Below are 26,637 nucleotides of genomic sequence, written 5' to 3'. Positions count from 1 at the left end.
TGGTGAAAAACTTATCCCCTATCCTAAGGATAGGGGATAAGTTTGAGATCGCAGGGGGTCCGACCGCTGGGGCCCCCTGCGATCTCTCTGTACGGGGCCCCCTGCGATCTCTCTGTACGGGGCCCCGGCTCTCCGGCCAGATATCGGGTGTCGACCCCCGCATGAGGCGGCGGCCGACACGCCCCCTCAATACATCGCTATGGCAGAGCCGGAGATTGCCGAAGGCAGCGCTCCGGCTCTGCCATAGAGTTGTATTGAGGGGGCGTGTCGGCCGCCGCTTCGTGCGGGGGTCGACACGCCCCCTTCGCGCGGGCTGCCGGGGCCCCGTACAGGAGATCGCGGGGGGCCCCAGTGGTCGGACCCCCCCCCCCCCCCGCGATCTGCAACTTATTCCCTATACTTAGGATAGGGAATAAGTTGTTCACCACTTGTTCACTACTGGACTACTCCTTTAACCAGAAAAAAAACTGTACAAGGTTTATATAGATGATAGTGACGTCTGCAAAAGGGGTTATGTGAATTGGATGTTAGTACAGATCAATCCACTACAGCAGTGGTCTCCAACCTGCGGACCTCCAGATGTTGCAAAACTACAACTCCCAGCATGCGGGCATGCTGGGAGTTGTAGTTTTGCAACATCTGGAGGTCCGCAGGTTGGAGACCACTGCACTACAGTATATATTCTCCATATGAGTCCACTACACATAAAGCTTGGACATTATATTTCTGACTGGTTTCTGACATTTTCTTTTCTCTAATCTTTTTGCCCGTACAGATCAGATATGTAACCGTTCACACCTGTGGGGACAATTTTACTGTAAACCATTTCGAAAAAATCTGCAGCATTTTTGTCCCATTTGTCTATACCCACAACTTTCTAAAAATGTATAGGCTATAATTGTAAGATCATCCAGAGCCTACTCCTAGCACTCACACCGATCAGTTTTGAAGTCTTTCACTGTTCCCTTGAATGGGACAACACTGCAGTTCCTCGCACCACCATTTCTAATTTGAGAATACAGGAACGAACACTGGTAAACATTGAAGAGGCTGCAACTCTTGCATGAGTCCTGTAGCTAGCGTTGTCACCTGGCTGGTATTTTACCGTCACAGCCGTTATTTTGGCGACCCTGCTGGTATTTTTACATTAAAAGTACCGGCAATGCAATGGTCGGTATTTATCCAACCAATCCTCCATCTGCCGAAATGTTGCACTACACACTATACAAGTGTTTTCCAACCAGAGCGCCTCCAGCTGTTGCAAAACTACAACTCCCAGCATGCCCGGACAGGCAACAGCTGTCGGGGCATGCTGGGACTTGTAGTTTTGCAACAGCTGGAGGCACCCCTGGTTGGGAAACACTGACCTATACTATATACTACTGTATAGTCCAACATGCTGGGAGTTGTAGTTTTAGATTGGGGCGGCTGCTGAGCCACAGCCACAGGGCATGCTGGGAGTTGTAGTTAGTAACGAACTGCAACTCTCGAATTTAAAGGGGTATTCCAGGCAAAACCTTTTTTTTATATATCAACTGGCTCCGTAAAGTTAAACAGATTTGTAAATTACTTCTATTAAAAAATCTTAATCCTTCCAATAGTTATTGGCTTCTGAAGTTTTCTTTCTAACTGCTCAATGATGATGTCACGTCCCAGGAGCTGTGCATGATGGGAGAATATCCCCATAGGAACTGGACAGCTCCCGGGACGTGAGTCATCATAGAGCAGTTAGACAGAAAACAGCAACTCAACTTCAGAAGCTAATAACTATTGCAAGGATTAAGATTTTTGAATAGAAGTAATTTACAAATCTGTTTAACTTTACGGAACCAGTTGATATATAAAAAAAAGTTTTGGCCTGGAATACCCCTTTAATTTAAAAAAGTGATCAAAAAGTCACATCGAAACAAAAATGGAACCATTTAAAAATGATAAAGAAATAAAAAAGTTATAGGGGTCAAAATAGGGCAACATTTTCCCCGCATATGCGTATCCTGTGATGTCACGCATAAATAAATTATGCAAATTAGCATGGCCGGTATTTTTTTTGCAAGAAAGGTGGCAACCCTGCTTGTAGCCCCTGCAAACCGCTGATTGTGGGAGTCCTTGCTGATGTAATATTGATGGCCTATGGCCCCCGGCTCGCTGTTCTATCCATTTCAGGAGACAGTCTACTTTTAGGGGGCCTATCACCTGCAATTAGTCAGATATAGTAAAGCCACCCGCTTCTCCCAGCTATATCTAGAGATCGGTTGGGGGTCTCAGCAATTCCCAGAATGTACAGAATGCAAAAACACAACTCGCAGAATGAATGCACAATCTGTCAGGAATTGTGAGGATTGCACCTCATATACAAGCATCAAATTGTATTACATCTATAACTATAGAGTAGACCACACTTATGATGCAACTGCAGTCTGTTGGTGCCTTGATTCTTATGTAATCCTATAGTCATCCTTGTTTCTTACATGCTTGCCTTGCAGAATCCCTTGATAAATGGGAGCGTCTGACAGTGGCCGATGCACTAGAACCTGTTCAGTTTGAAGACGGAGAAAAAATAGTGGTTCAGGGAGAGCCAGGAGATGACTTCTTCATCATTACTGAGGTTGGTGTACACAGATATATGCATATTTCTTTGGTAAGGTGAGGATTGCACTTCATACACCAGCATCAAATTGTAATACAACTATACATACAGTGGAGCAAAAAAGTATTTAGTCAGCCACCAATTGTGCAAGTTCTCCCACTTGAGAGAGGCCTATAATTTTCATCATAGGTATATCTCAACTATGAGAGACAGAATGAGAAAAAAATCCATAAAATCACATTGTCTGATTTTTTAGGAATTTATTTGCAAATTATGGTGGAAAATAAGTATTTGGTCACCTACAAACAAGCAAAATTTCTGGCTCTCACAGACCTGTAACTTCTTTAAGAGTCCCCTCTGTCCTCCACTAGTTACCTGTATTGCACCTGTTTGAACTTGTTATCAGTATAAAAGACACCTGTCCACAACCTCAAACAGTCACACTCCAAACTCCACTGTGAAGAAATCAACTGTGGGAACAATTATTAGAAAATGGAAAACATACAAGACCACTAATAATCTCCCTCGATCTGGGGTTCCACGCAAGATCTCACCCCGTGGTGTCAAAATGATCACAAGAACGGTGAGAAAAAATCCCAGAATCACACGGGGGGACCTAATGAATGACCTGCAGAGAGCTGGGACCAAAGTAACAAAGGCTACCATCAGTAACACACTACGCCACCAGAGACTAAAATCATGCAGTGCCAGAGGTGTCCCCCTGCTTAAGCCAGTACATGTCCGGGCCTGTCGGAAGTTTGCTAGAGAGCATTTGGATGATCCAGAAGAGTATTGGGGGAATGTCATATGGTCAGATGAAACCAAAGTAGAACTTTTTGGTAAAAACTCAACTCGTCAGGCGTGATGAAAGGGTTTACACCCAGAAACACGTTGTGTGAACATAATTACAGTACTTCTTCAATACCGATGACCTCAGATGTATGTGATTCCACCTAACTGTCCAGCAGCGCGGACACCACTTCCCATTTTCACCTTCTTTCTTGGACAAACAGGGATAATATATCTAAATAAGATGCCAGATAAGTGTCTGCCATACACTCCTGAGTTAACAAGGAAAATCCATCCTGTTTATATAGAGACTGTTAAGCTCATGATTGTCCGGGGATCCAGTCAAAATTGATAGGATCCTCTGACTTTACTCTAGTATCTATAGCAACCAGTATCCAAAAAAGTTAAATAAAACTCTGAGAGATTAGTAGTCAAAAAAGGAGTCTGTATTGAATAAATAATAAGAACGAGAGCCATCTGGACCCTGCCCCATTAGGCCCCATTCACACGTATTGGATTGGATGTGCATCTGCATCATTTCCAAAGATAATCCATCATATGCATGTGAATGAGGTTTCTACATCCCCATTTTGTAGTAAACCTTTGCAAATTGTGAATTAAAATAGATGATATCTAACACATGTTAAAATACCATCAAAGTCTACTCCATCTCTATTTATGTTGCTTTATTAATTCTCACATTAAGGTAATGCTACACATGTTAGAGAGATTGTTCACATTGTCATGGTTGTCTAGAAAGTCTTTGTATTATTATAGATTTCCAGCAGCCACCACTTATTACACAGGTTGATCCTAATTTCTATAAAACAGAAATTATTCTTAAATTGTCCCAAAATTTTGGATTCAGATATTGGTTTGTTATCTTTCAAGAATGCAATATTGTTTTGCTTCGCACTACAAAATCACATGAGCAAAACTTTTTCAAGATTACACAACATTACATTGCAGAAAATTGCATGCGGAAAATTGCTTGTCATTTTACAATTTACAGCAATTTAGTAAAGAGCCATCTTTATCTCTTTATGATATTACATAAAATCACAATGGCATAACATCCTGTGTGCTTCTACAAGAACAATCTGACTTGTTGGATTTATTAAGTTTGCCACAGAACGGTCATATGAAATCGCTTGTCCACATGTCTACATTCACTTAGTCTCAAAGGAAAACATTCCATGGGATAATCTACAGTATCACACTGTGATCTACCATGATCTTCATGACCAGTAATGATATCATTGTGGAATTATGATGACATTGATTATAAATATTTATGTCAGAACCATGGACAGGGAACTCATAACTAGAGATTTTGCTCTTCAGGAGTCGAGAACTTTCCATGATTTTCCAAGTTTTCCTGTATTTCAGGTGCAGGTCACATGACATTTCCATCATATAGCATATTAGCAGTCTGTGCATTGGGTTGTGGGTGTATGATTGTGTCCCAGGGGTTATTTTATATGTATTCTTGGCCTTAAATATCTCATATCATATAAAATAATTGGGTATTTTTGTCATAAATATGATACAGAGCACATAAATATACATAATAGGCAGCTGTGATTGTGGCTTATTGTAATGTGAATATGCCTGCTGATGACCTGTTATATGGTTATTTGCTAGCTTTCAATAGATTACAAGGCATAGGCTTAAAGAAAAGCCATCATGTTCCATACAAACCTCCATTTTTGAATCAGCTCTTTGATCATAGGGTGCACACCTTTAACCACTGGGGTTGACTTCAACTGCAAATATAGAGATGACAAAGACCTTGTTCATAGCCCAAGGTAGTCATTTCTTCTTATACTGTTCCAAGTGTTGAATTGTCTAGGGATGGGAAATGGGTTCTCTCCAGAACTAATGGCCACAGTATGAATGATTATGATGTGATTTGGCAGTCAGTGCCAGGTTTTAGCGAAACCGTTCCCTCACCAACTTTAGAGGTTCTCGCGATCCACCCCATTTCCATGGATATAAGAGCAACACAGGCTGGCAAAGAAAGCGCTGATGTGGCATTGCTCCAAATTTCAACAGCTGTTTCATTGAAGAAAAAAAAAGTTGGTAACTATTTATGTACGTTGCCAATTTTCCACGCTGCTTTATCTCTTGATGAGGCGCCTGTGTTAAGGAAGGGGAAAGAAATCTGTGAACACTTGTACGTCCTTTGCAGAGCGGAGAAGTCGGCGATCAATGTAAGGCCGGATCAGATTTTGATCAAGCAAATGACCTGAGTACCTGATAAAGATGATCTCATAGCAGTTGAATTCGTAATAAGAAACATGCTGGAGCTTGCGGAAAGATGTTGATACAAGAGCATTCTTAGATCATGAGTCTTTCTGAAGCTAATCGCTTGCAGACTTCTGTATAAAAAGAAGCGGGAGTCTCAAGGGTTCACAGCGGTGGAATCCTGTGTTTGAATGAAGATTAAATATCTTGAGTACCAGTCATATCGGGGGTATCCTGGGAAGATGGTTTGACAATGTCAGAGAGGAACATTGGATTTCTTCAGCTAACTTGTGTATGTACCGAGTTGGCAACAACATCAGTCGGGGTGTGAAATGTAATATTTATTTAATGTGGAGATTATTTATTTGAACTACAGGGATATTTCAACAATTCACAGAAGTGTTTTAGCAGGTAACAAATACTATAGATGGGGTATGCTGATAAAACTGGGTTTATAGATTACAATGATTTTTTTTTATTTTGGGGGTAGTGCAGATTGGATGATCCCGCCTTTGAGTCTTAGTGCACCTAAAAGTTTTGCTCTCTACACCCCCTTAATGCAGGCGTGTATTGTCAATGGGGACGGAGGGAAATCTGCTGCCTGGCACCTCTCACACCAGCTTATCTCCACTGAGAAAAAAAAGATTGAAATCCAACTGCCCAATCTATGTACCCCCAAGAGGACACTGTATTAATTAGGTGGTTGCCCCGTCCCACCAAAATTGGATGGGTTCGTCTAAAAAAAAAATTAAGAGAAGACAGGCAGATGATCAGCTGATCGATAAGGGTCTGGATTTTATGCAGATCATCTTATGTTTTCAATAAGTAATATGGTGTTTTATTAGTAATATAATCATCCATACAGATTTTTGGGCCACCTGTTGTATGGACTTTGCAGTCGCTGTAACAGTTGGGAACAATCTGAAAAGATTGGGAACAGGCCAGTGAGGCATGATGTCTATCCTTAGAGGGATGAGTTGATCAATAACTAGAAGGCTGTCCTAGGATGCCAGGATATGATGCCATGAACCAACACTCACAGGGGGCCCAAGTATGATGTTAAGAACCAATATAACATTGGACTGCAGTGATTCTATATAGGACACATTCTTCATTCCTGCGGCAGACATATGTGCTTGTGCTGTATAGATCTGGCATTGTAAATCCAGATAAATCGATCAGCATTTGTTGATTTTTTTAAAGCTTATCTTGGCCTACAATTTGTCCTGTGTGTTACAAACCTGCAACAACCGAGAGGGGAGAGGAAATTTCAGGCAATTCTAGATCTAATTTCCCACTGAAATTCACACAAGCAGCTCCTTCTTTCCCAGACTGGACAGATGTGGAATGTATCCGAGTCCAGGGTCACGGTATTATCCCATATGAGCTTCCTGGCACAAGTAGGAAAAACTTTTAAGAGCCATGCAATGGTTATTGTCATAAAGAATTACATTCTGGCAGGCTGCAGCTACAACAGATGTACAGTCCCCAACAAAGAAATAGACAATCTCCTTTATTCCTGTTTTGTATTTACTATGTTATATTCTTGTTATCTCATGTCACGGTTTAGGCTTTTGTTGCTATGGAGGAAGTTGCTTCTTCTTAAAGGGGTACGCCACTGCTCAGCGTTTGGAACAAAATGTTCCGAATGCTTAGAGCCGGCACCGGGAACTTGTGATGTCGTAGCCCCGCCCCCTCACGACATCACATCCCACCCCCTCAATGCAAGTCTATGGGAGGGGGCGTGACGGCTGTCACGCCCCCTCCCATAGACTTGCATTGAAGGGGGGCGTGACGTCATGAGGGGCGGGGCTATGACGTCACAAGCTCCCGTCGCCGTCTCTAAGCATTTGGAACAATTTGTTCCAAATGCTGAGCAGCTGAGTACCCCTTTAAGTTTTTCTTTTACTGATTGACACAGATGCAATGTATAAATAGTGATATAATGTAGGACTTGTGTCACTTTTATAGATAAAACAAGTCAATGGACATTTTTCGTTGTCATTTATGGTGAACAGTGATATGGCACCTCAATTACAACCACAGGGTTAGAGGGGTGTACATCATTGGGTAGCAGGAAAATAAATAATAACTATTCCATTACCACATGACTCTCATTTCTAGTATATGGCAGATTTTGCCATGCATTGCATAGTTTCATAGTAGATATGCCCTTGTATTTTGGAGTGCAAAGGGTAAAAGGGTCAGCCAAATTATTGGCAAAATCCAGGTAAAATATGCAGGTTTTGCAGCAGATATTCAGAGAGGTCTGCAGTGCAAACCTTCTACTGTGTTGCAGTAAGTGTTTAAGTTGACTTCAACACCATCACAGGAGAAATTAGGTAATACGCAGTTCTTATTGTAAGCAGGAAGCTGTCCATGCTGGGTCCTCCAGAGCTAGAGATGTTCTATGTAAATGTTATCACCTAGAGCTACAGCCTCTTAGCTACCAACAAGTACCATGCTCTGAACTGAAAAGGGGCAAGAACCACATAGTAGCCGTCTACCGATAGGTGTCCATTGTTTAGACAATATCCCATGTAAACTGGCTTACAGGGTAGCTATCTATAGGTGGCACTAGTGAGACAGTTTCTGGAGGAGAGCTCAGTGGCATGTCTTTCCCCATGGAGCATTGCCTGTAGGTCTCTGTATTCCAGCTGGATCCCCTTGATGAAAACCAGTACCTTCTTCAGGACTCTCTGCTTTGGCTAGTAGAATAGGGTTGTGAATGCGCCCTGAGAATTTACTATTCAATCCTTGGAAATTAGATGCTGTAAAGTAGACAAGCCCTTTAATGTAAAATTTGCCATCTTGATAAAATCTTGATTGGTATAACTCTTTTGCTACTTTCAAATAGGAGAATCTAAACAAGATATCCAATAGAGTGCGGGTTATTGATGTGAATTTTGCGTATTGGCTCTACACATGCTCATTGACAGCCTTTAGACAAAAAAGGCAATAAAACAGCCCCCTTCTTTAGTTTATAATGTATGAATTACCAACGAAAACACATATAGATGAAGAATGTATTTTAGAGCATGGCACGGGGCCCAAACAAGCCACGTTACTATGTATTTGTTTTTCAGTTTGGCAAATAAAGTGAGTTGGTGTAATTATGTGTGTCTCTATGTTCACGGCCGAAAAATCAGCATGCTGTGGTCTTTTCCAATAAGGATTCCCCCACAGGCGTATCCCCCCAGGGCACAACTTCTGAATAAAGCTCATTTGTTACAAGAACAAGCACTTGGCCGATCAGCTGTCTGCATCTCATGGCAGAATTTACCCATAAAATGTTTATAGCTTTCCGAACAGTTACATTGTGTGATTGTTTACTGCATCTCTACTCTGTAATGCCGTAACCTGGAGAGGACCCCTTCAGCACTGCCCTTCGCCAACTGGGATATATCCACATAAGTATTTTCTGTCCTGATTAATGGAGGCCCGGCCTTAGGCACACTCTGCTATCACACTGATAATCTCCTGAAAACACACACAATGATTCATTATTAATTACAAAGATAAATGCTGTCAAGAAGAAAGCTCTTAAATCACGGGTGTCACCAGCCACAGCACCCACAGTCAGGGGGCAACACACATTTAATTCTACAGGAGACTGACATGACCATTAAAGGTGAATTTAACCCCGTGCCCTTGTATTGTCCTCAGTATCTTTTCAATGAAGGTGATCAAAGGCTCACACGTGGCACAGGCAGGAACAGGAGCAAAATAGTCCTACTGCCAATCCACCACATTATAATACGGTTCACAAAGAGAAATACCTCAAACAATTAGAGTTTTGCATTTGTATAACATTTGTATTTGTATAGTGAATAGTTGTGATGGATCCTAGAGTCACCCTACCTACTTGGATGGACTTTAGGACATAACTATTTGTACCCCTCAGTTGATGTTGTCCAGTGACTTAAAGCTCAGAGTTAAAATACTTTTATTTACTGTTTTCATACACTTTCTGCACACGGTACACTTTCTGTGCACAATACACCTTTTTGCACATGGTCTACCTTTTGCACACTGTCGACCTTTTGCACACTGTCCACCTCCCTTACACAATACACCTTTTGCACATGGTTCACATTTTGCACACGGTCCACTTTTTGCACACGGTTCACCTTTTGTACAATACACTAATTCTACACATGCTTCTCCTTTTTGCACACAGTCCAATTTCTGCACACCTCCACTTTTTGCACTCAAGGCACTGTATATCGGGAGCTAACCACCTTTATTGGATTATCTCCCAGACTCCCTGTCACCTGTATTGTCTTTACTGACCCTTCCCCTGTGACGTCCTTGCTATAAAAGAAGACACTTGTTCCACAATAAAGAGTTCTGATTTTATACCTGAAGACTGGTGTTGCCTGGTTCTTTGGGTACAAGGATGCAATAATCTCTAGTTCTGCCTGGGGATATTGCCTGTGATATGCTGGGGCTTGTCATCCGGAAGGAGAAGTCACTTTTGGCGGAGTCGGTCCGTCACAATAGTGATAAAAATTTAATTTCATAATCCATCTCTGATTGAAAAAATTAATATTTTGCACTAACATTTTCTTTTGGGCTTTCTTCCTGAAGGTTTTATATATATATATATATATATATATATATATATATACCGTATTTATCGGGGTATACCACGCACCGGCCTATAACACGCACCCTCATTTTACCAAGGATATTTGGGTAAAAAAAGTTTTTTACCCAAATATCCATGATAAAATGAGGGTGCGTGTGTGCGCGTGTATACCCCGATATACCCCCAGGAAAGGCAGGGGAGAGAGGCCGTCGCTGCCCGCTTCTCTCCCCCTACCTTTCCTGGGGTCTAGAGCCCTGCTGCCGGCCCTTTTCACCCCCTGGTTATCGGCGCCGCTGCCCGTTCTGTCCCCCTGACTATCGGTGCCGGCGCCGATAGCCAGGGGGAGAGAAGCGGCGCCGACAGCCAGGGGGAGAGAAGGGGCAGCGGCACCCATTGCCGGCGCCGCTGCCCCGTTGCCTCCCCCCATCCCCGGTGGCATAATTACCTTAGTCGGGTCCGCGCTGCTCCGCTGCTCTAGGCCTCCGCCGTGCGTCCACAGTGTCGTTGCTATGCACGGCGCGGCGCTCTGACGTCATGCGCCGCGCCATTCAGCGCATAGCAACGACGGAGGCCTGGAGCAGCGGAGCAGCGCGGACCCGACTCAGGTAATTATGCCACCGGGGATGGGGGGAGGCAACGGGGCAGCGGCGCCGGCAATGGGTGCCGCTGCCCCTTCTCTCCCCCTGGCTGTCGGCGCCGCTTCTCTCCCCCTGTTTGGGCAGGCTTATTACTTTTAGGGCTGGGTCACACCGGGTGCCTCTTCAGCATATTTCACGAACTTAGCCAAATGTTTGGGCAGTCTTATTACTTTTAGGGCTGGGTCACACCGGGTTGGTAGCTGCGGTTTTATACAGCGGAAAATCCGCCACTGCGGGCGAACACTTAGGGTTATGAATAAATATTTGCTGCAGATAATGCAGATGTTACGTGGCCCCTTGATAGAGGGCCGACCCAGCTTCATCTGATTCCCATTTGCTACTGGGTGACATAAACCTATGCAATACCATGAAGCGTAACTGGAGAGGAACTGTATGGAAACAAAAGGATTGCAGTTGTTCAAAGAGTCATGGACAAAGCATTTAAATGGTAACCATACACTGCTCCCTTTTTTTCTCTGTGTCGGAGCCCACCTCTGTGATGGGATAGCCCATTTTGATCTCTGATATTGGACCCCTTCCTTTTCATGTTTAATACTAGCTAAGTACCCGGCATTGCCCGGTTTTTCCTTCCTAATCCTTGTTGTGGAGGAAAATCAACAGAGGAAGCTATTGACTTCATATCCCGTCCTCATATATTGTTGTCATATCCCAACCCCATATCTCGTCCTCATATCTCGTCCTCCTATCCCGACCTCCTATCGCGACCTCCTATCCCGTCCTCATATCTCGACCTCCTATCCCGTCCTTCTATCCTGTCCTCCTATCCCGTCCTCCTATCCCGTCCTCCTATCCCGTCCTCCTATCCCGTCCTCCTATCTCGTCCTCCTATTCCGTCCTCCAATCCCGACCTCCTATCCCATCCTCCTATCCCGACCTTCTATCTCGACCTCCTATCCCGTCCTCATATCTCGACCTCCTATCCTGTCCTCCTATCCCGTCCTCCTATCCCGACCTCCTATCCCATCCTCCTATCCCGTCCTCATATCTCGACCTCCTATCCTGACCTCCTATCCCGTCCTCATATCCCATCCTCATATCCCGTCCTCCTATCTCGTCCTCCTATCTTGACTTCCTATCCCGACCGCCTATCCCGATCTGCTATCCCGACCTCATATCCCGTCCTCATATCCCGACCCGTAATATGTGTACCAGGTATTGAAATATCTCCAGCCGTACGGAAGTTATGTAGGAACATACATTTCCCATTGATTTGCATGGGACTTTCAAGGGGTATTCCAGGCCAAAACTTTTTTTTATATATCAACTGGCTCCGGAAAGTTAAACAGATTTGTAAATTACTTCTATTAAAAAATCTTAATCCTTCCAATAGTTATTAGCTTCTGAAGTTGAGTTGCTGTTTTCTGTCTAACTGCTTTCTGATGACTCACATCCCGGGAGCTGTGCAGCTCCTATGGGGATATTCTCCCATCATGCACAGCTCCCGGGACGTGACATCATCATTGAGCAGTTAGACAGAAAACTTCAGAAGCTAATAACTATTGGAAGGATTAAGATTTTTTAATAGAAGTAATTTACAAATCTGTTTAACTTTCCGGAGCCAGTTGATACATAAAAAAAAGTTTTTGCCTGGAATACCCCTTTAAACGAAAACCCCGACCCTCACAAATGGGGGTAGTTAAGGGTTAAATTAACTATCCTATATTTTAAGTGGACATATAAGTAACATGTGACCAAGTATTATCGAAATATTGGGAAGTATTATCGAGCCATTGGGAAGTTATGTGTAACATATATTTCCCATAGACTTGTATGGGACTTTAAACAAAAACCCCGCCCCTGGCAAATGGGTGTGAGTAAGAGTTAAATCACCTATCCTATGTTTGTTGTTGACATATAAGTAACATGTGTCCCAAGTGTCATGTTAATATCTTTAGCTGTTTGGACGTGATGCTGGAACATACACACATACGGCACATACATACATACACACACACATACGGCACATACATGCAAACACACACACATACGGTACATACACATACACACACATTGAGTATTATATATATGTGGTATCATGTGGAGTCAGGGAGTTAGTGTGGTTTCTTATTTTACGGCCTACACTTTTCTCGTGGAGACTTCGTAGTTGCTGTTTGTTTATTTGCAGAACCGTGATTATTCCCTTGGTGATGCCGGTTTGTTCATGTCGTCTGCCTTATCACAGACACGGGCATTTCGGGAATAATAATCCATTATATTTGCTTTTTACGTTGACTCAGAAGACATTTTTGGCTTGGCTGATGAGAATAGGAAGATAATGACCAGCTTTGTGTGGGGAAAGAATTCTTAAAATGCAACATTTTTTTTTTCATTTCTGCCTTTTTCCTGGCTTGCCTATGGATATATCTGAAGGAGGAATAGGAGGGCAGGCTTGGCTAGGTGCCATAGGGCTCTGAAGTTGGCACATCGACTGCAAAACCTGGCTTAGGAATAGATGCTGAGTTGATTGTTTTCCCACACAAGTCCGTAGCTGGTTCTTTGATGCTTGCCAACAACCTATAAAATGAAGCTTTATAAAGGAGACACCTGCAACTAACCTGTGGCATAACCTTCCCATGGTATGCTGAAACATACAATACAAGGTAACCCTTTCATTATCAGTAACAGCTAGGCAGGATTAATAACTGAGGATATTGTGGTGTTATATTACATCCAAAGCAAACATAGCCATTGTAACAGACAATAAACAATGTACAAGGAGTAGGAAGCTGGGATGTTAATGCTTTGTCCACACAGTTGGCAAGAGAGAAATATGGTTTCATATTCCTTCCATTCTGTTTTGTTGAGGGGGGCTACAAGCACATTGTTAATTTATCAAGTACATATTGTAACCTCCGTACAACCTCTAACAATTGTTCCCCATAGGTCAGTGCTGTCCAACTGCAGCACCTAGCATACAATACCCAATATATACAGAGATATATTTTAGGGTCAATTAATCTTATATTACATTTTTGTAGTAAAACATATTTTTTTGCTATAAAATACAAATCAAATTGAATCTAGAACGTGGGACTCAACCTTCTGTAAGATAAAGGTACTGTGAGTCTATAAACCTTCTATATAGGCATACTAAGCCAGTGCTGACCAATGGTTTGGGGCTTCCTATGGTCAAAGCAACGAGCCTCTGCAGTGCTCTACAAGAACTGTTCACAAAAAACACAGAGTCCAGGATTGATGGTGGTGTACCACAATGAAACCACCATTCACCATTAGGATTTACAATACTATATTCCACAAAGGTATAGTCTATAACATCATTGTTTTTGGAAAAAGGCAACAAGTTTATGACCATTTTGCATAATCCCTTACCTGGGCTTATGGAGATCCTATGTGTAATGGTTCCACTTGGGTTCTTTAGGTAGAGGTAAAATTCAATAAACACAACATGGTACCATGGACATGAAGTCTGTGTGGCCCTTTGCCTCTCGTATGTTAGTCTAAAACGGAAACAGAAGGCGCTCCAATGTGAAGAGCAACATCATACAGTGGTAAGGGAAGTGATTAGAAGCGCTTACCGTATGGGGTTGTGTAGCCACATACACAAGAATGGATTGCGTGTGTACAATCTAGAGAGTCTGGTCCGCAGCCTTCCTGCATGTAAATGGAGAACTCAAAAGAACTTTAGAACAAAGGAAGGAAATAGGAATTCAAATGATGCCGACCAGGAGCATGACATCAGCGGTGGTAAAGGTAAGTCATTTTATTAATCAACATGCAACGTGTTTCGCTGCGCATGCATTGCATGTCGGTTAATAAAATTACTTACCTTTTAGTGCTGGGCGGTATGAACAAAAATGTATGTCACGGTATTTTTCTAAATTACAGTGGCTTCATGGTATTTAACGGTATTTGGGGGGGGGGGTCCTCAGTATAGTGTCAGGTGGTCGGGGGTCCGCACCATGGTGCCCGGAGTCTCGGTCAGGCCGGCCGGTAACTCTCCTCCATGTCTCTGCAGTTCTGCTCGAGTTTCCAGGTGGTTGGGGGGTTCTCACCATGGTACCCGGGGTCTCGGGCAGGCCGCTCGGTAAGTCTCCTCCAGGTCTTTGCAGTTCTGCTCGAGTTTCCCGCACCCATCGGGAAGTCACGCGCCTGCCGGGAGTTGTAGTCCCTTCTCAGCTCCTCACAGTGAGTTCAGTGCGGTTTGGACTACACTTCCCAGAGACGCTGGAGTTGGTTGCTATGGAAATGGTATTGCGGTATGTGAAAATTTGATATCGTAAAGAAAAAACACACCGGTATACGGTATGAACCGGTATACCGCCCAGCACTATTACCACTGCTGATGTCCTGCTCCTGGTCGGCGCAGTTTGAATTCCTGTTTTCTTACTTTGTTCTGAAGTTCGCTTGTATGTTAGGGCATCTTTCACTGCACAGTACTGTTAAAGTATGTGGAAGCCTCTACTTAATAAGGTAGTAGTATTTTCAATGTTTGGCATCTGTGTTATTAGTTTAGTTTGGTTAAAGGGCTTATCTTGTTTGTAAAATCCATTTGGCAAGCATAAATCTTCATTGTGATGAAAATGACACTTAGCTAAAGATAGCTGCAGTTCAGTTCTTTTTTTTATTTTTTTTTACATACCAGTAAAATTCTCCATTTTAAAAACTAGGTAAAAACAGGATATTTTTCTATTTATATTCAGACTTTAGGAGGAAGATATATTTAGGATTTCCCTGCCATGGCACCTAAAGCTATAATGTCGATCAGCTGCTTCAAATACCCCAAACAAAATACAGATAAGTCAGCCAAATCTGCCAATTTTACTAGGACTGGTCTACTGTCTAATGTTTATGGCAGCCCCTGACTCTGCCCCCAATAGATGATAACGGAGGAGAGAATAATCCGGTAGTTTATGGGAGACAAGCTGCCTGCCAGAGGAGTCCGGTAGTGGCTTTCTCCCCTCTACCCATTTAGAACACATGTTTATGTGCTGAATGTTTATGTATGTAGGGGATTTGGGTAAGACTGAATGACATTTTGCAGTGGCTGGGAACAGAGATAACTCTGCTTATCCAATTGATATGTTTTTTCACCTACTTGATGTCACAGTGAATAGCCACCATGAATTCTAAGCCGTTATACATTGGGAGTTGGTTCTTAATCAGGAGGCTCTTTTGGAGTCTAGATAGACATGGTAGAAAGGTAAAATAAAAAATTATAAAGTGTTGAAAAACATTGATAAAGAATTGCCAGTATTGTTTTTTTGGTCATCTCACTTCCCAAAATAATTCCAACTGGAACTTAATGAACCAGGGCGTAAATGTTTGCCCTGGAGTGACTATAAAAGTGATCACAGAAGCTGCTCTCGCTTCATAGGCGGTAAGTAATATCTACTTTCTATAGCTGGACACTCACCGCTATTGACAGGGAGCAGCGATTTTACCGCTGCTCCTTATGAACCCTTTTGACTCCATGGTCATGGACAAATACGGTGGCTAAGGATATAAATAAGACATACTGGTTAGCTCAGAAGGCTCATTGGAACCAAACAACATGATCACAGGGGTCCGATGAGCTCTCATATGGGTCTGTAGGTCTGTAGTTATGGCTTTTTAAAGGCGAGGAGGAAAAATGAAAACTGGCTAAAGTAAATCTCTACCTGAAGGCAGTTGGATTTTTATCCTCTGTCTGTACATGGATTTTGGAGCATTTTATAAGGAAAAACTGAGTTCTATGTACAAATAGATCTGTAAAGAAATTAGCGCAGAGTGTTTGGCCTATTAATACTAGGTCTTCAAAAAGTCATATGCATGCAAAAAAAAAAGGTACCAAGAAAAGCTACCCTATGGCTTGCTTTGCAATATTTAGCCCTCACACAGCCATGGATGGAAAAGGAACAAAAGTTCTGGTTGTCAGAATATGGTGACACAAGGAAAAAGTTTTATATTGTAAAATAGCACATAACGCATTATTTCTGCTTTCCACCTTACAAAAAAAAATCAAAAAAGTTATGGCATTTTGACGGCAGCGAGGAAAAAAAACACCACCTAACCTGGCTGCCGTCCCAACAGGTTTAAAAATTAAGTTTATTTATTCTTGAGATCTTCAAAGGGTGGAGTGAGGATTTGTACAAATATATAAATGGCCTGGATAAAATATGGTGTAAAGCTGTTCAGTGTAAAGCTCTATCAAAAGACAACCTCCATTTGGAGAGAGAAAAGTCTCAAACTCTGGAACTTTTGTCACATAAGAAGCCAAGAAGCTGTGGAATAGGCACCTCAGAAGCTGGTTTTAGAAGAAAAAAAAATGATTGCTTCACAAAAGTCTAAAATGATTACTTAGAACTAAACAATTACCTGTATAAATATATATAATTCTTGTTTAAATGTTTGTCTGCCCCTTAAAGGGTTATCCACCATAAGGTGATTTTAGTACTTACCTGCCAGACAGTAATGGACATGTTTAGGAAGGATCTTCGCTTGTCTTGGGGCTAAATGGCTATGTTGTGAGATTACCATAACACTGTGGCTATCTTTTTGTAAACTGGCTATTTCCTGTTGGAGTTCCCTTCTTAAACTACAAGTCCCATGATTCCTTGCTTATAAGTGTGAGGTCACTTTTCTCCTTCCCACACATCAGCCACCCCACCCCTTGAAACACAAATGAGCTCGCTTCCATGCAATAGACCAGTGTTTTCTAACCAGGGTGCCTCCAGCTGTGGCAAAAATACAATTAGTTGCAGAATTATTTCTTTCCCACCAAGCGGTCGCTCCACCCATTGAAGAAAAGACAGGCTCCCTCTGAACACTTGACTAATGATCTAATGTCTCGGGCTGCACTGCTACTTGGGAAAACCTGAGATGACAGTAATTTTGCATGCTGTTAAAAATAAACTTTGGGGCAAAAATCACAGAAGATTTACAAGACCACCATCAAACACAAGCACAGACACTATATTATGAACTACACTAACTTTAAAGCCCCTGTAGCATAGTCAAATAAAATAAATTCCTGGAATACCCCTTTTAGGTCAGAAAAAGAATTTTGTTTGGATCAATAAGGAGAAACTTAGTTCTAAGATTTTAACTTATTTCTTTTATAAACAACTTCTTCCTTTCCATGGTTAAACGTGATTTACATTGACATTTTTTTCATTCATACTTCTAGTTTTGCTACTTCTACTACTCCCTCTGTTACCTACTACTACACCATTGGTACACGTGTATAAATAATGACCATTATGTTGCACCATAAACCACAGTAGGATTGCTAGTTCCAGTGTTAAATGGAACATGGGAACATTTTCCTGCGCACACTCCTGACTGTGTAATGTGCTTTCTGCTTATGTCTGTGCCAGAAAGAAATAGCTGTAAGTTTTCAGATGCCCATACCCAGCCTAGCAGGAGCCACGCTGGTCTGGGAAAATGTACAAATCTTTGTAGCAGACTAGTAAAAATATGTGCATGAAGGAAAAAGAACCTATAACACAAATGTCTAGCAACTTTCCAGAACATTCGTGTATAGGGGTTCCACAGAATTATCTTGTAATGTTGCAGTATTCTTAGTGTGAAAAATTATTTAAAGCAGTTGTAAGGTTGAATTTGGCTCCCGTCACCCTCAGCAGACAGCTGATCTTGGGAATTTATTTGTTATTTCCAAGTTTAGGATTTTTTTTTTTAAATGTTTGTTCTTTTGGGAAAAATGTGGCCATGATTGCCAAGGTGGAGTTTGTTGCCTTTCCTCTTTACTTATTTCACTAGAATATGCCATTAAACTCTTTTCGGTGGAGTTCAGACGAGTTATTAGAATAAGGTGGTACTAGTAAATCATTGTGCCACTTTGGCTCCTATTTGCTTTTTTTTTAGAGGCCAAATGGTCGGCCATGAACAATATTGAAGAATTTTTCAAACTGAATCAAGCATTGGGCTCTGTTAACCAGAGGATCTTTAGCATCAACTCAGCTCTTAAAGGGGTACTCCGCTGTTCAGCGTTTAGAGCAAACTGTTCCGAATGCTGGAGCCAGCGCCGGGAGCTTGTGACGTCATATCCCTGCTTCCTCATGCCTTTCACACTCCGCCCCCTCAATGCAAGTCTATGGGAGGGGGCGTGACAGACGTCACGCCCCCTCCCATAGACTTGCATTGAGGGGGCAGGGTGTGACGTCATGAGGGGGCGAGGCTATAATCTCACAAGCTCCATCTCCAGCGTTCGGAACAGTTTGTTCCAAACGCTGAGCAGCGGAGTACCCTTTAAACTGGCCATACATTTATTTACCTGACAGCCTTCTTTTCCAATCCCTCTATACATAAACATGCTGGCGGGCAATACATTCTGAATCGGGAGAGGGGAGAAATCTGCTGCCAGAGTATTCTGATTGAGGCTTATTTCCCCAAGAAAAAAAGGATTGGGCTCATCTGGAGGTCGCATACACATTAGATGGTTGGCCAGTCCAGCTAAAATCACTGGGTTTGGCCATCTGTAATATATTGCATATGCCTTGCCAATCTATTAGATTATGTCATAACATGTTGGCCATTAACCATGTCCTTTCTTCAGACCTGACACCTGTGTAGAATATAGTCCATTGGGTTGCTCTTGAACCTGCTTAGTATGTGCTTTCAACTTGACTATGACGTCTGTGAACTGTATAACCTTCAGGCTCTTCATGGTATCCATCTTGTCTTCTTGGGCTTTACAATCCATGAAAGTTTTAATCCTTCTATGAAACGTTTGGAAAGAGACAAGTTGGTCTTCTGAAAGAATCAGCTCCATTTTACACATCATCCATTCACTTTACTGTTCACCCATTTTCCTCTCCAAAGTGTTCTCCAATAGCAAATTCCAAAAGCTTGAGTGCCCCTCGCATCTTGTTTTATACTGAAGCCTGCAAATCCCCCCCAAAAATACAAAAAAATGCTACAGCCTGGCCAGTTTGCTGTAAGAATGCAATATATTTCACACTAGCTAGATCCCGTAACTCGCTACTTTGTAACTTTTTATTCAGATGTATGCATATCCTTCAGTCCGATAGCACTTGACATATGCCCATACATATCCTCATCATGTTAGTTAAAGTGTCTTTTATGTGTTGTTTCTCGCAGGGCACAGCATCTGTTCTGCAGCGTAGATCAGACAATGAAGAATATGTGGAAGTGGGCCGACTGGGACCCTCAGACTACTTTGGTAAGATGGATTCACAAGTACATGACTCAGTTTAATGAACCTTAGACATAGGGTTATATAGCTTGTTAAAAGATCTTTCAGACATTAGAACTGATATTTATTATGCTTTTATAGAACATATGACTACATATCAAAGATGCTTATTTCTTATATAACTCAATAAAAAATATACATCATAGACCAGTGAGCACCAACCATTGCCTTCCCAGCTGTTCCAAAACTACAATTCTCAGCAGACCTTGACAGCTGAAGGATGTTATGACCTGCTGGGAGCTGTAGTTTTTCAACAGCTGGAGAGCCACTGGATGGAGAAATCTGCCCTAGAAGTTTATTCATGCAAAAATACTCAGTTCTTTTTGTTCTTTTATGCTTAGTTTACCTGGTTTAAGCACTTTTATGTTAATACTCCAGTTTCCATTATTATTAATGGTGACAACTAGTCAGCTATATTGTAAAAAAAAATACTAGGCTTATAACATTAGTCTACTTTCTTATTCAATCATAGGCTGTAGGCCGTGTTGGGCTTTGCCCCCTCCCCCCCCCCCCCCCCCACCAAAAATCTCCACCTAAAACTTATAAATGACATGTATTAATGAATTATGTGAACAGTAGCCAAAGTGTTGTGATTATATTCCATTTTTTTCCAGACATATTGTTATTTGAGTTTAGTTGTGGATGTCACCTTTGTATTAAGGATAACCTTATTGGTTTTTATTAACCTTTACATTTGCTTTTTATAAACTGATGGTAACACTGTCATCTTGTCAGTATGTCCATTCAGTAGCAAAGTGAGAGTTTTACCATCAGCTTCCAATTCAGAAATGACAACCAATATGGCATGACAACAAAAAATAGGAATACACAGTGTAATTATAAAACTATCCATAAAGTATAATTGTAGATAAAGCCTTGAAGAAGAAGTATCATGTTAAAAACGTATCCCCTTTCCGAAAGATAGGAGTTAAGTTTTAGGGGGTCAGTCTGCTGGGACTCCTTGCAATCTAATTTACGGGGCCCCAGCTCTCCTCGGGAGTGGCTGTCACGCCCCCTCCCATAGACTTGCATCAAGGGGGCGGGGTGTGACGTCATGAGGGGGGGTGGGGTTATGATGTCACAAGCTCCCAGCGCCGGCTCCAGCATTTGGAACAGTTTGTTCCAAACGCTGAGCAGCTGAGTACCCCTTTAAGTGTGTAGGTTTTTGGTGTGATCCCAATGTGATGCTCAGTTAGAGAGTAGTATAACCTTAAACTATTAGATATTGTGGAGTTATCGGTCTTATGTTGGACCTCATTGTTTACACATCACTTCCTTTTTATTTTGTTTCCAGGTGAGATAGCATTGTTACTGAATCGTCCCAGAGCTGCAACAGTTGTCGCCAGGGGTCCACTTAAATGTGTCAAGCTGGACCGCCCACGCTTTGAACGAGTCCTTGGACCATGCTCAGAAATCCTAAAGAGAAACATTCAAAGATACAACAGCTTCATCAGCCTCACTGTTTAATAAGTCCAATTTCAGATGGCCATATTATAGCCACATTTTAGCATCTATATTACAAATGTAAGACCTGGCCCCTCCATCAGTGGTTTGGTGAACTGAACTTAGATCACCATAGGGCTCTATAGTGATCTAAGATGCTATCGGTAGAATCAGTCTGGGTCATGTGGCCAAAATATGGATGCTAAAATACGGCATTATTATCACTATCTGAAACTGGCCAAAGGCAAATGCCATCTCTGTGTTACCACGTGCACTCATGTCTGACCTGTGCAGTTCCATAGCTTTATAAAAGGAAGTCATGCATTTCAACATGAATTTTTTATGGTCATCATATGATTAGTTTAGTAATGACACATACATACAGCACTCAATTTGCAGTGTGTTTTGTTACCACAAATTTTCAGCTTATGGGTCACTGTCTTTATAATCTTAGCTAAAGGATGATAAATAAAATTCAACTGCAGGGTGACAGATGCTTTTCATATGAACCAATTATGGGATTTCTGTATCTGGGATCAGATGCTTAAAATCTTATTTTAACCTTTTAACCTCTAAAGTCAGGGACAAACTTTTCACTAATATCTAAGTTTCATTCTTTTACATGCAAACATTTTATTTTAATTGACCCATGCAGTGTACTTATTCCTTAAAGGGGTACTCCGCCCCTAGACATCTTATCCCCTATGTAAAGGATAGGGGATAAGATGTCAGATCGCTGTCAGACTGCTGCTGGGGACCCCCCCAGGATCTCTGCTGCGGCACCCTGCTATCATTACTGCACAGAGCAGACTCGCTCCATGCATAATGACCAGCGTTACAGGGGCCAGAGCATCGTTACGTCACGGCTCCGCCCCCTCGTAAGGTAACATCCCGCCCCCTCAATACAAGGCTATGGGAGTTGGCGTGATGGCCACCACGCCCCCTCCCATAGAATTGTATTGAGGGCGCGGGCCGTTACGTCACGAGGGGGCAGAGCCCTGACGTAACGATGCTCCAGCCCCTGTAACACTGGTCATTACGCACGGAGCGAGCGTGCTCTGTGCAGTAATGATAGCGGGGTGCCGCAGCAGAGATCCCGGGGGTCCCCAGCAGCGGGACCCCGGAGATCTGACATCTTACCCCCTATCCTTTGGATAGGGGATTAGATGTCTAGGGGCGGAGTACCCCTTTAAGGCTTTTTGTAAGTGACATATTTTACTGGGACATCAATGAGTAGGTTCAGCAGGTCCCATTTATATACCAGTCTCATTTTAAGGGACATCATTTATCAAGGATTACTGTGCAGGCTTAGAGCATTTTATAACTAAAAAGAGCCTCATATATTGTGTAAGCTGGCCATAGGGCATAGGACAAATGGTAGTGGAAATATCTTGAACATTTTTTTTTTCATTTTGAACTGGAGCCAGAAAGTTAAACAGATTTATAAATTACTTCTATTAAAAAATCTTAATCCTTCTAGTACTTATCAGCTGCTGTATGCTCCACAGGAAGTTCTTTTCTTTTTGAATTTCTTTTCAGTCTGACCACAGTGCTCTCTTCTGACACCTCTGTCCATGTCAGGAACTGTCCAGAGCAGGATAGGTTTGCTATGCAGATTTCCTCCTACTCTGGACAGTTCCTGACATGGACAGAGGTGTCAGCAGAGAGCACTGTGGTCAGACTGAAAAGAAATTCGAAAAGAAAAAAACTTCCTCTGTAGTATACAGCAGCTGATAAGTACTGGAAGGATTAAGATTTTTTAATAGAAGTTATTTACAAATCTGTTTAACTTTCTGGTGCCAGTTAATTTAAAAAAAAAAAAAATTTCACCAGAGTACCCCTTTAAGATTGACTGAACATGCCAATTTTGTCACGACCCTCCCATCCTTATTGGCAGATGTTGAGTCAAGAAGGATCGGCTGCTGGATTTTAACATGCCTGATCGTTTTCTTCTCAAGGGAGATAAGCTGCCATAAGAGGTGTTTGGCAGCGGAATACTCCCCTTTTAGAACACATCCACACTCCTCTTAGTATGCATGTGTACGGGGACTGGAGGCAAGAACGATAGCTATTGGTGGAACAAGTGTTTGGCCAACAGCTACCAAAAGTATATTGACAGTTTTAGATTAGACAACCTCTGTCCATGTGTGCTATGGGGGCATGTGGTGGTCTTAGAGTGGGAATTACGACAGATCTTACAGTGGCAGGTTCTGACAATCCATGTCATGCGTGTTGGGCTTTCCATTTAAATGGCCGCCATTTTCTTCAGCTATTAAAAGGCCTTACTGTGGTGACAGCTCCTTCAACATGACTAATTGAGGGGGACAATAATGCATAGCAAATCCAGGCTGTCAATTATTATTATTCTTTTTTCCCTTCCAAACCTGCCCCAATATATAGAGATTGCCAATCACTATCACAACCTGGTGCTTTTGGCCAGCTTAAGTAATGTATGTATTTTTTTTAAGTTAGATTCCAAATGATATCCTTTTCCCCTCTTCAGTTTTACTTTAGTACATAACAGGGAGCAGATGACCATTATGGGACCACAGTTAGTTGAATGTATACTCCTCCGATAATATATCATGTGGTTTGGTTTTAAACCCCTTCAACTGGTTTTTAATCCGAAGATGCTTCTGTCAATCAATCCATGCTGCATACATGGACAAGGCATACATGGAGAACGTTGTAAAATGTAGATGTCACATGTCAGACCAACTCAGAGAGAATCTTTTTAGTTGTAGACTTGATATCTTATGGATCAGCCCACTAAAGTGAATTCTATGTTTCACTGTACCCATCACAAGTGCATATTACTGTGACCAATGTAAGTTAAAGGGGTACTCCGCTGCTCAGTGTTTGGAACAAACTGTTCCGAACGCTGGAGCCGGCGCCGGAAGCTCGTGATGTCATAGCCCCGCCTCCCTCATGACTTCACACCCCGCCCCCTCAATGCAAGTCTATGGGAGGGGGCATGACAGCCATCACGCCCCCTCCCATAGCCTTGCATTGAGGAGGCGTGACATCATGAGGGGGCGAGGCTATGATGTCACGAGCTCCCGACTCCAGCGTTCAGAATAGTTTGTTCCAAACGCAGAGCAGCGGAGTACCCCTTTAATTTAAGACTACATACACATAGCCACATTATTACTGTTCACAAAGTTCAAGATTTTCTGAGATGTAATATGACTCTATGGGTCCTATGCTACCTAAGTATGCCCTCAATTTCAAACGGCTGCCAAGAAATAATGGCATATTCTCATCCAATGCCATATTTCGTACTTATTTTCCTCTACAAGCATTGCTTCTAGGAGTGAATACTTCCGTAATACAATACCATATGAAGGCACCATATGGCAGCACATGGAGTGCCCACAGCTCTGTAGGATGGAGTTTTAGGGACAATGCGTGTCACTGTGCAAGTTACGTGCACATGCCTTTGCCAAGTGTATAAGCCCTTGGGCAATTTCTTAGTGGAACTTGGTGGGTTGATGAGAAATGTAGCCATCTCTTGTCCTGCATATACCTCTAAGCTCAAGTCATTCATAAATCTAGCTGTCTTTATGCAAATTTTGGAAAAATAACTGCGAACAACGTGAATCAAAACAAAAATCAGATAAAATTATTCATAGAAAATCCCTTTAATTCCCAATGATTTCCAAAAACAATCTTCTTTCCTTATGGCAGAACAAGGCGATGTAAGATCACTATGGGCAGCATACCTTTTATTTTACTGTACTGTATCGGCTGCTTTTGAACCCTGTTTTGTAATTGAAACTTTTAGGTGTGGTCTCTTGTGCAATTTAAAAGTGTCTGAAGTAGATGCCCCCCTCATGGACGTCTCATGTAGTGCTTTTGTATAAGTTTTATAATGTCTATTATGAGCCGTTACAGCTTTTTGTACATTGGCTTGGCTGAATCGAACATGCAGGAAAGATCTTGCTGCCAGCATGCAAGGCACAATGCCGACCAGCATCATTATACATTCCTTAAATATTCATATACATCCCATCAACAAAATTTCAATGATAATCACACTTTTGGGTTCTTGTTCAGTAGATAATATTTCTGATTAAGCTGACGATTTTCTTGGAAGTGTGAGGTCCACAGCCAAACCGGAAACCTCATAAGGTAGTTCTAGGCGACTGTGGGTGATCAACTACAGAATTGGGTGGATGCCTTAACATAATTACAATGTAGTCATAAAGGTGAAGGGATGGGCAAGTAACTCAATGTGGAATTATTCTTAAAAAAACAAGTTTGGAAGACTTTATTGCCCTTTGCTTATGCTCAAGACAATTATATATTTGACAATAAATGTCTACTCTGCAATGTAAGATGAAAGCGTGTCTTTTGTTTTAGCTGTTAACACAACACAACTAAAGATAACAAAAAAAAAAACAGAAACAACTACATATATACAATAAAACCTCTCCTAAACACAACCTCTTTGAAAAGATCACTTGTGACCTAGACTAGATTGTTCTGTAATAGATTTATAATTCTCTTATATCTTAGATATATTGTCCTTCTTCTGTAAAGGGGACCAACCTTCTAGGTGACCATGTTGCACCACACTTTGTAACTAGATATAATAAAAACGGTAGTATGTCAGAGGTGCACACAGTACCAATATCTAAAAACAGGAAATGTGGTATATTGTAACACTGGTAGCACCAGTTAAAAGAGGCACAATATATGACCAATATTGCCACAATTTTAATCATTCAAACATTTGATGTTTTAACAATGTGCACAAATCAATAGTACATGTATAAAAAAAACTTTGCAATATATCTTATTAGAGAAAATTGTTTACTTCTTAACTTATCAGTCTCTTTACTGTCTCTAGAGGGATCAGCTCACTGAGAGATCAAGTTATATGCTTCCCACAAAAGTCTGTGGAGAGGGAGAGGAGGAGAGACCTGCATAGTGAGACAGAGGTAGAAAGATATCGACTTCCAGAAAGCGGTGGGTTACCGCAGTGCTGACCAGGGACAGGCACATCAGGTAAGTAGAAAATGGTTTTATTAAAACAATGCAACACGTTTCACCGTGCTTGCGCGGCTTCATCAGGCATGACAATCAAGGTGGGGAGTGATCTTATATATACACAAAGCAAAATTAACTCTTTCACAACCTGCGT

General features: G+C 42.0%; 1 protein-coding gene across 4 annotated transcripts in view; it reads left to right on the top strand.

Moving 5' to 3' along the window:
• The window catches only part of PRKAR1B (protein kinase cAMP-dependent type I regulatory subunit beta), a 286,647-nt gene extending 264,384 nt beyond the window's left edge, over window positions 1-22,263 (top strand). For 3 of the 4 annotated variants that reach the window (XM_056535923.1, XM_056535921.1, XM_056535924.1), the window contains exons 9-11: window positions 2,484-2,605; window positions 19,934-20,015; window positions 21,343-22,262. In XM_056535923.1, coding sequence (XP_056391898.1) covers window positions 2,484-2,605; window positions 19,934-20,015; window positions 21,343-21,515 — 377 coding nt within the window. In that variant the 3' untranslated portion in view covers window positions 21,516-22,262. Of the gene's footprint in view, window positions 1-2,483; window positions 2,606-19,933; window positions 20,016-21,342 lie in introns of all 4 variants that reach the window. The other variant, XM_056535925.1, reaches the window with a different exon arrangement.
• The last annotated feature ends 4,374 nt before the right edge of the window (window positions 22,264-26,637 follow it).

The sequence above is a fragment of the Hyla sarda genome, chromosome 8, assembly GCF_029499605.1.
Source record: "Hyla sarda isolate aHylSar1 chromosome 8, aHylSar1.hap1, whole genome shotgun sequence".
Lineage (NCBI taxonomy): Eukaryota > Metazoa > Chordata > Amphibia > Anura > Hylidae > Hyla > Hyla sarda.
The sequence above is the reverse complement of the archived record's forward strand: the minus strand, read 5'-3'. Positions and strand labels throughout refer to the sequence as shown.